General features: G+C 42.5%; 1 protein-coding gene across 2 annotated transcripts in view; it reads left to right on the forward strand.

Annotated features, from left to right (window-relative positions):
- PRRC1 (proline rich coiled-coil 1) overlaps positions 1 to 14220 on the forward strand; it is a 54313-nt gene that overhangs the window by 35603 nt on the left and 4490 nt on the right. Inside the window, exons 8-9 of one of the 2 annotated variants that reach the window (XM_028103655.2) lie at positions 3179 to 3281; positions 6306 to 7871. In XM_028103655.2, the coding sequence (XP_027959456.1) occupies positions 3179 to 3281; positions 6306 to 6353 (151 nt within the window). In that variant the 3' untranslated portion in view covers positions 6354 to 7871. Of the gene's footprint in view, positions 1 to 3178; positions 3282 to 6305; positions 7872 to 14220 lie in introns of those variants that run through there. The other variant, XM_028103654.1, reaches the window with a different exon arrangement.

The following is a 14220-nucleotide window of genomic DNA, read 5'->3' on the forward strand; positions in this document are numbered from 1 at the left end:
CGAGTATATGTATAGTATGGTTAAGGTTGTCCCAGAGACCATGTGACCTATCTTCATTTGGTTTTCTTTTTGCTCTTCGGCTTGGCTGCTTTATGATACCCTGTCTTCCAGATCACTGCTCTGCCATGTCCTCTCCTCTGCTGGGGCTTCCCTCCAGTGTATTTGTCATTTCACTCATTGTATTTAACTCTGATTGGCTCTTTTTTATATTTTCTGAATTTATGCACTTTATCCAGTAGACTGAATCTCTGTTTCATTTAAGCATATTCCTGTCTCCTCCTTTTGACTTTGTGATTTAGGTAAAACACTTACCTCTCTCAGTCTTGAAAGGGTGACCTTTCGTAGGGATGTTCCCTGTGCCGTCGATGTGTATAAATGAGCCTTGGCATGTCCCGCTGTGCCCAGTGCTGGGGCTGCCATGGCAGGCTGACTTGAGCTGGTGTGTGCGCACTGGGGGCACAGGGATCACTAAGTAGCCGGCCGGCTAGAATGCCTGACTCTGCTCCTGTCTGTATTGTCAGAGTGGAAAGGGAACGTACATCATGGTGCTCCTGAGCACCTCCAACCCCAGAGAAAATTCTAACCATTTCCCTACCTTTAGGGAGGTGTTAGTGGTAGGTTTCCTTCACTTCTCGTCTAGTTGCTGAGTTCAGGCTGGGTGGCACTCAGGTCCAGCTGAAGGTCTTCACCTCACTCCGAAAGCTTTTCCCCATCCCCAGTGTTACTCCATTTTGTCCTCCTGCCCCAGTTGGCTCTTTGACACCATTAGGTGCAGGAACTGTGTACCTCATCCAGGTTTTCATTGGGGGAGCATTGGTCTGCCATCAACTGTCCCATCATACCTAGATGTGGTATGTGGTATTTTTCCTACCAAATGCCTTCTGACAAATACAGTAGCATATTAGGAAGATTAGGGATAGTAAAAAACAGTTGACTCTTGAAAATTATGGATTTGAACTGCACAGATCCACTCACCTGGGTTTTTCTGGTACAGTTCAGTACTAAAAATGTATTTTTCTTCCTGTGGTTTTCTTTTCTCTAGCTCACTTTATTGTAAGAATACGGTATATTATATATGTTACATACAAAATATGTATTAATAGACTGTTATCAGTAAGAATTCTGGTTAAAAGTAGGCTGTTAGAAGTTTTTGGAGAGTCAAAAGTTAGATTTTTAACTGCACCAGGGGGTCACAGCAACCCTAAACCTACACATTGTTCAGGGGTAAACTCTAGTATTAGGAAATGCCTGGTGTCTAGTGCGGATTAAAGAGGAGAGAATGGAAGGGCTGTGACGGGAAGGTACAGAGGAGCAAGAGTGAGGCCATGTGAATGGAGAGCAAAGCCAGAATCCATACCTCTTGATCGTTCCTGCTTTGGCTCTTCTGTCTGCCATGGTCCTGTGGGAAATAAGTGCACAGAAGATAAAGTCAAAAACATGCTTACTACGGAGAAGAAACTAATCCAGGAAGAGCCAGACATTCAAAAGAAGAGATCCCAAAATGGGTTTAGCCCTAACAAAGAATAGAGCTAGGACAGACCTGCCTGTCTTTGAATTCTGCCTCAGATCCTGCTATATGAGAAAAACTAACATGACGTGTACCTTACCTGGACAAAAGCCTGTGTAAGCATGGACTATCCTTATTCTCAGGTTAACCCACCAAGTTGAAAAAATCTTAGGTTGTGTGCATGGTGTGTTAAAATGTCCTTTTTTTCCTGAGAATTGACCGATGGTGGTAGATGGTCTATCTTTTGTAAAACAGAGTGGCAGTTCCCACGTTCTGTTAATGAGATTTTTGCTGGTAAATGAAATCCAAGCATCTTGGAACCACAATTCTTCTTAAGCCCTTTTTTAGTCAAAGTGACCCCTGTAGGATCCGTCAAGAGTTCTTTCAGCAGCTGCTTGGAGAGGGAAAGGGAGGGAGACAGAGCCTTAGTGACTGTCCATGAATGTGGGGTGGGGTGGGGCGTGCCTGTGGAGTTGAAGGACAGTAACGAGGAGAGGAGAGCCGAGCCCAGTGTTTCCCCAGCCAGCAGCATTAGTGAGAGAAATGGTAGAGGTTTTCTTGGGCATGACCGTGGTTGCAGTTGTAGCTACTAAGTGGGATATTCCAGTTCATATGGCCAAGAGCACGACAATTTCAGATAACAAGGAGGACCTTAGAGTTCTTCTAATGTGTATTCACCAGCATCACAGAAGGAACTTTTACCTTCCGTGAGTCTGCTTTTCAGGAAGTCCATGCCTGACAGCTTAATCACCACGATTGTTCTCTACTATCTGCATCTGACTGATTAGTATGCCAAATAAAATTCATGTCCTTATTTAATGTTGTTTATTTGAAACCAAGTTTTAGGATAGGAATACTACAGACATTTACTTTAATTCTCAGCAAAACTGTTATTCTATATTTTACTTTGCTCTTTCTTTGAATATGTAAATAGAAGTTACCTAATTCATTTCGTATTTTATCACATTTCATTAGATCTACATATTTTTAAAAATAGACTGAACTTTTTTGCTCTATATATCCTCTTGTTATCCAAACTCATGATTTCATGGCATCTGGTGGTTGCATAATTCTGGTTATCTAAAATGCTGGTGGCGTTACAGATGACTTAAGGCAATTATAAAATGTATTTTTATAATTTGTGAGTAACTTTAAATGGAAGAAAGTTTTCTTGATTTCATGAAGTGTTTTCAAAGACAGATTATCAGGAATAAAGATTTGTTATTTCCTCTGAATGAGCTTATTTAACTTGCTAGTAACTTTGCAAGTGGGCTACATAGTAACCATAGAGATGGTAAAATAAAATTTCCTGTATTTTAGCAAGTGACATTTTTAAAAAGTTACCCATGATCAAGTATTTGCATATTCAGATGAGTGACTGTCTGTTGCTTTTTTGAATCCTCCTCTTTCCATCCTCCCTTAGTCTCAGCGAGAAAAACTTTACGTGGATAAGTTTCAGGTGCTTTTTCTTTGTTGTCCTCCCTCCTCTTGGAATTAAGCCAGCAGGTCATTTTATATATACTTTTTATGAATTATCCTCTTGAAAACTGATTAGAAAAAACACTTCCTTTTTGAACTCCAATGTTTTATCTGAATGATACTAGTTGTTGTTTGGTCACCGTAACCTTTATTTGGCACGTAAACAACTCAGTCCTCATCATTCTGTTGCAGGTGGTTTGACATTGGCTGTTTGATAGTGGAGGACCCCGTCCATGGCATTCACCTAGAGACCTTTACACAGGCCACACCCGTGCCTTTGGAATTTGTACAGCAGGTTCGTTTTCTCCTTTTACATCATACTCCAGAGAAACTTGAAATACTGTTTTCAGAATACAAGTTTGTGTGAGATAGGCCTTACGTATTCTTGATTTTGTGGCTTCTTTTCACTTTTAGCCTTTTCTCTTTGCTTTTCAGTTTCCAATTTCTTTCATGTTGTTACCTTCCTCCTTTTCTTTTCCAGCTGTCTTTGAAAAGGTAATATGTGACAGGCTTAATCACTATTTTCCTCTTGTTTTTATGATTCTGTTCACTACTGTAAGAGCAGAAAAACGATTTACGTCTTCTGCTAGTGGTCTGTTTACTTTTCATTATCTACCATTTTGGTTCCCCCATTACTTCCGTATCTTTTGTCTTTGTCTATTTGTTCGTCTTTTGTTAACAAGTGGAAACCTGTTTAGAAACCTTACGTGAAAAGCACGTGTCTTTAGGTTTGTTGAAAGCATAACTCTTAGTTTACCTGTCACATAGATTTTAGAAGAATGGAAGCATGATGTATAATGATTGGTTCCTTACCTTTCGTCCTTTCTTGAACAAAATAGAATGTAAATATTGGTTTACGTGGGAGACTTAGTACTCCATGTAAAAGGGCATTTTGTTGACGTTTTCCTTCCATTTCATAAAATTTTCATCACATTTGTTCTTAAATGTCATTTCAAAACTGTCTCTTAAAGTGATTTGGGTCTTAGGCATTTGAGAATCTGATAAAAGCTATTGGATTCTCTCCCAAGAAAATGCATGAATGTTCTCAAGTATAAATTTGGCTTTTATGTTTATAGAATCCCTGAAAGCAACCAGTGGCTCTCTTAGGGCTTTACAGTTTTCATGAGGCCAAAGAATTTTTAAATTTTACTGAACCTTTTACTTACTTAATTTCCTTTCAAAAGTTCAGAGAAATTTATAGATGGTAACATTAAACTCATCCCAATATGAAGGTGATTTTCAGTGAATACTATACAGACTGTTAAATCAAGAAATTAGATGAAGTGGCTGATTTTCTAGGAAAATAAAAATTGCCATAGTTGATTCAAATATTAGGTTGAATGAACCACATGAAACTGACTTTTTGACTTCAGAGACAGCAAATACTGTCAGTTACTTCCATTCTGAAAATAGTGACAAAGTTTTCCATTTTATTTTATGAGACTAGCCTAAACTACCCCCCCCAAAAATTACAATATACTGTCACTTCAGACCTAAATGTCAAAATTAATACTACAATTAATAGATAAAATTATAAATTGTATTACAAGAACATTACAAAGCGTTCTAGAACCAATTATAATATGGGGGGTTGCCCCCCCCCAATGCCACCAAGCAATTTTCCAACACTGGCTGGGTGTCCTGCATTTCAACGGTCTTACACCTGTAGGATCTCTAACCCTAACCTACAGATAGCATCCGATCCTACAGGTATAAGACTGTCTCCCCTGCCACCCACTTCAGACATCATAAGTTCAGGTTGTTAGCTGTTTGGCTATAAACCAGAAGTTCTCATGACCCTCTCTCCTTGGGTTCAATTAATTTGCTAGAGCAGCTCATAATAGCCAATTGGAAGAGATGCAAAGGGCAAGGTATGGGGAGGGGAGACAGAGCTTCCATGCCCTCTGACCTCTTCGTTATTCGCAAATCTGTCATGTTCATTAACTCAGACGCTCTCCCAAACCCATCCCCCATCCTTTTGGGGATTTATGGAGACTTTGTTACATAGGCATGATTGAATCAGTGGCATTTGTTGACTGGGTCAACCTCCAGACCCTCTCTTGCACACCCCTCCCTGACTTGTTGGGGAGAATGAGACAGAAAGTTCTAGCCCTCTAATCACATGGTGGCCTTCCTTGGCACTCATCCTTAAGGATGTCATCTCTAACAAAAGACACCTTTGTCTTCCTGCTTAAAAAATTACAAGGTTGTTAGGAGTACTGTGCCACAAACTGGGGTCCAGGATCAAATATGTATTCCTTATTATAAACCATAGCATTACACACCAGGCCTGGTCTTCAGATTCCTTATAGCAAAATAATCACAAAGGTCAAAAGATAACTTGCACGTTAAGTCAGTAATTGATAATTATCCAGACTGTCATCACATCCTGTCAGAATGTGTCCCAGGGAAAGGCCACTCAGGTTTGCAGCCTTCTGTTCTATTTTGTCAGGTTCCTAAAACAGGAGTGGGATCAGTGATATGGCTTCACCCTTGTACACAGGTGGAGTAATTGAGCGAAGAGACTGTGTCATCTCTTATCCTGAGTCTCTTTTGAGGTGTTAGCGTAACATTCCGTTTCCCTCATTATATAACCCATTAATTCAATCCTTTACCCACAGCTACAGGTTATCCTGTTTTCAGTCTATACCCAAACTTTCTACCTGTTGGACGCACGTTACTTTTAGTCTATGTTGGTCTTGCCGGAGGCAGCACTACTAGTCTAGACTGCAAGTGCCTCCGCACTCAGTCCACTTCTGGCCGAACTGCAGGCACAGCTCAGACTCTGCAGGTTTGGGTCCAACCGCGGAGATCAGGCCAGTATCACAATGAAGTGTGTTTTTCGGTTTCTCAGTGCATATATGTTATGTTTACACTATACTATAGTCTGTTAAATCTGAAATAGCATATTTTAAAAAGTTCACATTTTAATTAAAAAATGTTATTGCTAAAAATTCTAACCATCATCTGAGCTTTCAGCAAGTTGTAATTACCAATCACAGATCACTGTAATAAGGAAAAAGTTTGAAATATTCTGAGAATAACCTGGATATGACCAGAAGTGAACAAATGCTGTTGGAAAGGTGTGTAGCAACTCTGTTGACACAGGTCTCTGTAAAAAATGCAGTCTCTGCAAAGCCCACTCAAGCAAGGTGCAATGGAAGGACGCACGCCTGTAGTGAGCCAGCTCCGCCACAGGCCGTGTCGCCACCTGCGCTGTGGCCCCAGTTCTGCCAGAGAGAGAGGCACATCCTGCCCCTCAGGCCCTTAGGAAGTGTAACATAAAGGTTAAAAACAGACTTACCGTTTCTTGCTTTAGGAATCATCCGTTTCCCACATCTGGATTTGCAACATCACATGGGAATGAAAAGTTTGACGTGATCTGGGGAAGGAAAAAAAGTCACTTCATCAGCGGCCTCCTCCCTTTGCCAGAATTGCACAGTCATTACCATCATCCTTGACCACCCCCTGCCCCAGATCCACAGGAAAACAGGGGTGTGTCCAGTGGGGACACTCCTTTTCATCCCACTCATGCTGTGTGTCACGCTCCTGAAGTCATGTAAGCCAGCAGCTTCATGCCTTTCTCGGCCCCACTTTAGACCACCAGGCTTTCAACTGCCCGGTTCCATTCTCTGTCAGAGTAGAATGAGCTGTCAGGTGTATTCCTTGCTCTGAAGAGAGGATGCTCAGCCATCCAAATTGGTACAATATCACCTTCTATTTGGGTTCTTTTATTGTGGCGCCAGGTGGCCACCTCAGGCAGGGATATTGGCCTGTCCGTCCTGCTCCCCTTCCAACCCCGGAAGTGCCAGTGGGACCGTCTCCTACTTCCCTGTACCCTCACATTCTCAGAGTGATTTCCAGAGGCCTGTGCCCCATAGGGGCATCGTTTAAATACGTTATGTTCCCATTACACCTTCCTGCCTCACCGTGTGGCCACACCATTGGCCGCTGTCTCTGAGTCAGTAAAAACCGAAACATGGGGCATTTTCTCTGTCACTGCTGAGAAAATAGGGTGCATTTCAGCATGCAGAGCTGATTATTTTTAACCTTTCTCCATCAGGGTGGTGGCCTTCCAGATACACTGTTGTCCGCTCACCTTGGAATTGCTGTCCACAAACCGAGCAGCTAGCTCTGCGTTGTTGAGAGTTGTTCACAGGGCACTGTCTACATGGCAGTTGGTTCTTACAGCTTTTCCCATGGCCTCAAAGTGAGTCCTAGAGGAAAAAGAGGTGCCTTGTTCATGATTGTCTCCCTAGGCATCATGACCCTCTACATAAACCACTGCCATCCCTGTTAGGATGTTTCTCCAACAGCATCCTAGACATTATGGGTATTTCACATCTCAAAATCATTTTATGTCCTTCAGTGAAAGGGGTAGTTTTAATAATGTCTACTAGTAAATGCCCCCCAGATGGAAATATTCTACTCCCAAGCCCCAGTAGAGGTCGCCAGGCACACTCGGATTTTTGCCATACTCCTCAGTTAAGCTCCACATGGGGCAATGGCCCAGAAAATTAGTCCCTGCTAGCATACCAGCATTGTCTTTTACTTTTACTTTAGCTATGGTAGATAACAACAACCAAGTGTTGGACTGTTTTGCCTTTTTCTTAATAGTGTGCATTTCTTTATGTATTCAGTAAACCAACTTTCCAAGAGATGGCTCCATCTCTGATTTCCATTGTTAACTTTACCTTTAGTGACAGAGTGCAGCCCCGATGCTGCTCCATTCCAGCAGTGACCACCCAGCAACCAAAGGTTCTTCAGCCCTCATCCTTTCCTCCCTGCTCTTCCTAAGCTACACCTTTCAATGAGCCAGGGCTGGTCTAGCCAAATACCTCTTCTGACACCAACTATTGAGGTTTCGGACCCAATTCCTATGTATGGGAGGGGTTTTTCCACACCACCAAGGAATTTTAGGATACCAGCTGGCGTCAGACATTTCATCTCAATTCTGACTCTACACCTGGAGATAGTATCCAATCCCACAGAATAAGGACTCCGTCCTACAAGACTGCCCCCTCCCCATCGCAGATGCCAGTGACAAGTCCAGGTGATAAACTGGTTCTACAGACTGGTTCTGACAACCCCCTCCTCCTCAGGAAGGCTCTCTACTCCCTAGGTTGCTTATTATGAAAAGCTAGAACTTGGGAACAGCCAGATGGAAGAGATGCGGAGGGCAGGGTCCCAGGAAAGGGTGCAGAACTTCCGTGTCTGTCCTAGCCTGCCACTCTGCCTGAACCTCCACATGTTCACCAACCCAGAACCTCTCCCAACTCCATCCTTTTGGGGTTTTTTTGGAGGCTTCATTGTATAGTCATGATCGATTCAGTCATTCATCATTGGTTATTTAATCAACTTGCAGCCTCTCTTCCTGTCACGGAGTTGAGTTTCTCTCTTTGATTTTCCTAACATTTTTTCTGTAGCTTCGCTGACTTTAAGAATATGGTATATAATACATATACGAAGGGGGTGTTAATTGACTTATCGCTAAGGCTTTTGGTCAGCAGCAGGCTATTAGTAATTAAGTTTTGGGGGAGTCAGAAGTTATAGTGTGGATTTTCAACTACACCAGGTGGTCACTCTCCCTAACCTCTACATTGTTCAAGGGTCAGTTGTATGTATTTTTAATTGTAAATCACAATATCACGAACAGAACAGCCTGGCCAAGATTGGTTTATCCCAGAAACGGCCTGATGGTTCAAGCAATAGCTCACCAATTTACGCAGTTCAAACATGAACATATTAAAGGAGAAAAAAGGATTTCAATAGAATTGAAATGTGTTTGCTAGAAATAGCTACCATGCTGTTAACTGTTAGCTGATTAGAATATATATGTGCTGGAAAATCAACACAAAAATCAACTGATCAAACATTAGAACCTCAGACACCTAATGAAGTAGACAGTGTATAGGTAAAGATGTCCATGAAGGGGGAGAGGAAGGATGGAGGAGTAGGGGACCCTATTTCAGCTGGTCCCCGGAATTGAGCTGGATATCTTCCAGACCACTCTGAGCACCCACGAAACCAGCCCGAGATGTAAGAAGATCTGGATCTCTACAGAGTATCACAGGCAGTTGGTTTTGAGGTACAGAGCAGGGAGCTGTGATTCCGTGGGCAGACATCGGATAAACGGCAGCGGGAGGGTGCCTGGCCGTGGGGATCCTACACCGCCGGTGAGCGACAGCCTCACGCGCTGGGGACGGGGCACAGACTTACAGACCTGTAGCGGCGGGGCAAGGACTTTAGGGCAGCCCCCAGGGCAGAAACCCAGAGCCGGGGGGAGGGGGGGTTGTCGCGCATGTGAACTGGGAGCGGCTGGCGGTTTTAGAAGCACAAAGGGCAGAGACGTGCCCCGACCTGGAGGCAGGACTGGGAGCGCTGTGGAGGGGTGCACAGCCCGGGACGCTGCAGTTTATAGCAGCACGGACAGAAACAAGAGACAGTGTGGCCTGGAGAGCTCACTGAAGAACAGACTGTGATCTCTCTGCCCTGAGGCAGAGGGTTGGAAACGGTCTCTTCTGCTCTGACTCACGGAAGAGATGCGGAAAGCCGCCAGGCAAAGCTGCCAGAGAACAAAAGCCCCCAAAACTGATTCCCACTGAGCCCATCCCCCACCACAGGGGGGCAGGGCAACTCCGCCCAAACAGGGTTGCCTGAGTAACAGCGTGGCAGGCCCCTCCCCCAGAAGACAGGCTGGGAAAACAAGAGGCCAGCAACTCTAAGGTCCCTAGAAAACAGGTGCATCTTGCTTGGGTTCTGGTCAATAATTGGGACGCTATACATTCCCTCAACCACCCATCAACAGAATGATTAGGAGGAGGAACCCCCAAAATAGAAAAGACTCAGAGATTATGACTTACGCTGCAGATTTACAAACGGATGCAGATCTAACCAAGATGTCAGAGGTGGAATTCAGGGTAGCAATTGTGAAGACAATGGCTAGAATGGAGAAATCAATTAATAGCAACATAGAGTCTGTAAGGGCAGAAATGAAAGCTGAATTGGCAGAACTTAAAAATGCTATCAGTGAGATCCAGTCCAATCTAGATAATCTAACAGCTAGGGTAAGTGAGGCAGAAGAACGAATAAGCGACCTGGAAGACAATAATAGATAAAAAGGGAAAAAGAGGAGGCCAGGGAAAAACAACTCAGAATCCATGAAAATAGAATCAGAGAAATAAGTGACACCATGAAGCGTTCCAATGTCAGAATAATTGGAATCCCGGAGGGAGTGGAGAGAGAGAGAGAGAGGACTAGAAGATGTATTTGAGCAAATCGTAGCTGAGAATTTCCCTAATCTGGGGAATGAAACAAACATTCGCGTCCTCGAGGCAGAGAGGACCCCTCCCAAGATCAAGGAAAACAGGCCAACACCCCGGCATGTAATAGTAAAACTTGCAAATCTTAGAACCAAGGAAACCATCTTAAGGGCAGTTAGGCGGAAGAGATTTACCTACAGAGGGAGGAACATCAGAATAACGTCAAACCTATCCACAGAGACCTGGCAAGCCAGAAAGGCCTGGCAAGACATATTCAGGGTGCTAAATGAGAAGAACATGCAGCCAAGAATACTTTATCCAGCAAGGCTGTGATTTAGAATGGATGGCGAGATGCAGAGCTTCCACGACTGGCAGAAACTGAAAGAATATGTGACCACTAAGCCGGCCCTGCAAGAAATATTAAGGGGGTTGTATAAAAGGAGAAAGACCCCAAGAGTGATATACAACAGAAATTTAGAGACAGTCTATAAAAACAACGTCTTCACAGGCAACATGGTGACAATTAATTCCTGTCTTTCAATAATCACTCTCAACGTGAATGGCCTAAATGCTCCCATAAAATGGCACGGGGTTGCAGATTGGATAAAAAGACAGGACCCATCCATATGCTGCCTACAAGAGACTCATTTTGAACCTAAAGATACATCCAGACTGAAAGTGAAGGGATGGAGATCCATCTTCCATGCCAGCGGACCTCAAAAGAAAGCTAGGGTAGCAATTCTTATATCAGACAAATTAGATTTTAAACTAAAGTCTGTAATTAGAGACAAGGACACTGTATGATTCTTAAAGGGTCTATCCAACAAGAAGATCTAACAATTGTAAATATCTATGCCCCCAACGTGGGAGCAGCCATCTATAACAATACGTTAATTGTAGGAGACCTCAATACTCCACTCTCAGCAATGGACAGATCATCGAAGCAGAAAATCAACAAGGAAACAAGAGCTTTGAATGATACACTGGACCAGATGGACCTCATAGATATATACAGAACATTCCACCCTAAAACAACAGAATATTCATTCTTCTCGAGCGCACATGGAACTTTCTCCAGAATAGACGGCATACTGGGTCACAAATCAGGTCTCAACCTATACCAAAAGATTGAGATTATTCCCTGCATATTCTCAGACCACAGTGCTTTAAAACTGGAACTCAATCACAAGAAAAAATTTGGCAGAAATTCAAACACTTGGAAGCTAAAGACCACTCTGCTCAAGAATGGGTCCACCAGGAAATCAAAGAAGAACTTAAACAATTCATGGAAATCAATGAGAATGAAACCACATCGGTCCAAAACCTATGGGATACTGCAAAGGCGGTCCTAAGGGGGAAATACATAGCCATCCAAGCCTCACTCAAAAAAAATGGAAAAATCCCAAATTCACCAACTAACTCTACACCTTAAAGAACTAGAGAACAGGCAACAATGCCTAAGCCACGCATTAGAAGAGAAATAATTAAAATTAGAGCAGAGATCAATGAATTGGAAACCAGAAAAACAGTAGATCAGATCAATGAAACTAGAAGTTGGTTCTTTGAAAGAATTAATAAGACCGATAAACCACTGGCCAGACTTATCCAAAAGAAAGGAGAAAGGACCCAAATTAATAAAATTATGAATGAAAGGGGAGAGATCACGACTAACACCAAGGAAATAGAAACAGTTATTAGAAATTATCATCAACAACTATATGCCAATAAACTGAGCAATCTGGATGAAATGGAGGCCTTCCTGGAAACCTATAAGCTGCCAAGACTGAAACAGGAAGAAATTGACAACCTGAATAGGCCAATAAGCAGTAACGAGATTGAAGCAGTGATCAAAAACCTCCCCCCAAAAAAAACAAGAGTCCCGGGCCTGATGGATTCCCTGAGGAATTCTACCAAACATTCAAAGAAGAAATAATACCTATTCTCCTGAAGCTGTTTCAAAAAATTGAAACAGAAGGAAAACTTCCAAACTCATTCTGTGAGGCCAGCATTACCTTAATCCCCAAACCAGGCAAAGACCCCATCAAAAAGGAGAATTTCTGACTGACATCCCTGATGAATATGGATCCCAAAATCCTCAACAAAATCCTAGCTAATAGGATCCAACAATACATTAAAAGGATCATCCACCACGACCAAGTGGGATTTATCCCCGGGATGCGAGGGTGGTTCAACATTCGCAAATCAATCAATGTGATAGAACACATTAATAAGAGGAGGGAGAAGAGTCCTCTCATTTGATGCAGAAAAAGCATTTGACAAAATACAACATCCTTTCCTGATTAAAACTCTTCAGAGTATAGGGATAGAGGGAACATCCTAAGTTCATAAAATCCATCTATGAAAAACCGACAGCAAATATTAACAATGAGATCAGGAACACGTCAAGGATGCCCACTCTCACCACTATTGTTCAACATAGTACTAGAAGTCCTAGCAACAGCAATCAGACAACAAAAAGAAATAAAGGGTATTCAAATTGGCAAAAAAGAAGTCAAACTCTCTTTTCACAGACAACATGATACTTTATGTGGAAAACCCAGAAGACTCCCCCACCCCAAATTACTAGAACTCATACAGCAATTCAGTAATGTGGCAAGATACAAAATCAATGCACAGAAATCAGTTGCTTTCTTACACACTAACGACGCAACTGTAGAAAGAGAAATTAGAGAAATGATTCCATTTACAATAGCACCAAAAACCATAAGATACCTCGGAATAAACCTAACCAAAGAGGTAAAGGATCTATACCCTAGGAACTACAGAACACTCACGAAAGAAATTGAAGACACAAAAAGATGGAAAAACATTCCATGCTCATGGATTGGAAGAATAAACGTTGTTAAAATGTCTGTGCTACCCAGAGCAACCCATACCTTCAACGCCATGCCGATCAAAATTCCAATGACATTTTTCAAAGTGCTGGAACAAACAATCCTAAAACTTGTATGGAATCAGAAAAGACCCCGAATCGCCAAGGAAGTGTTGAAAAAGAAAAACAAAGCTGGGGGCAACACGTTGCCCGATTTCAAGCTATATTACAAAGCGGTGATCACCAAGACAGCATGGTACTGGCACAAAAACAGACATATAGACCAATGGAAGAGAATAGAGAGCCCAGATATGGACCCTCAACTCTCTGGTCAAATAATCTTCGACAAAGCAGGAAAAAACATGCAATGGGAAAAAGACAGTCTCTTCAATAAATGGTGCTGGGAAAATTGGACAGCCACATGCAGAAGAATGAAACTTGACCATTCTCTAACACCACACACAAAGATAAACTCAAAATGGTTGAAAGACCTCAATGTGAGACAGGAGTCCATCAAAATCCTAGAGGAGAACATAGGCAGTAACCTCTTTGACATTGCCCACAGCAACTTCTTTCAAGATACATCTCCAAAAGCTAGTGAGACAAAAGCAGAAATGAACTTTTGGGACTTGATCAAGATAAAAAGCTTCTGCACAGCAAAGGAAACAGTCAACAAAACAAGCAACCCACAGAATGGGAGAAGATATTTGCAAATGACACTATAGATAAAGGGCTGGTATCCAAGATCTATAAAGAACTTCTCACACTCAACACCCAAAAAACAAATAATCAAGGGGCGCCTGGGTGGCTCAGTCGTTAAGCGTCTGCCTTTGGCTCAGGTCATGATCCCAGGGTCCTGGGATCGAGTCCCACATCAGGCTCCCTGCTCTGCGGGAAGCCTGCTTCTCCATCTCCCACTCCCCCTGCTTGTGTTCCTGCTCTCGCTATGTCTCTCTCTGTGAAATAAATAAAATCTTTAAAAAAAAAAAAGTCAAAAATTGGGCAGAATATACAAAAAGACATTTCTCTGAAGAAGGCATACAAATGGCTAACAGACACATGAAAAAATGTTCCTCATCATTAGCCATCAGGGAAATTCAAATCAAAACCACATTGAGATACCACCTTACACAGTTAGA

Source organism: Eumetopias jubatus, unplaced genomic scaffold (assembly GCF_037043125.1).
Source record: "Eumetopias jubatus isolate StellerSeaLion01/CBP00866 unplaced genomic scaffold, mEumJub1_p1.0 scaffold_5, whole genome shotgun sequence".
Taxonomy (NCBI): Eukaryota; Metazoa; Chordata; class Mammalia; order Carnivora; family Otariidae; genus Eumetopias; species Eumetopias jubatus.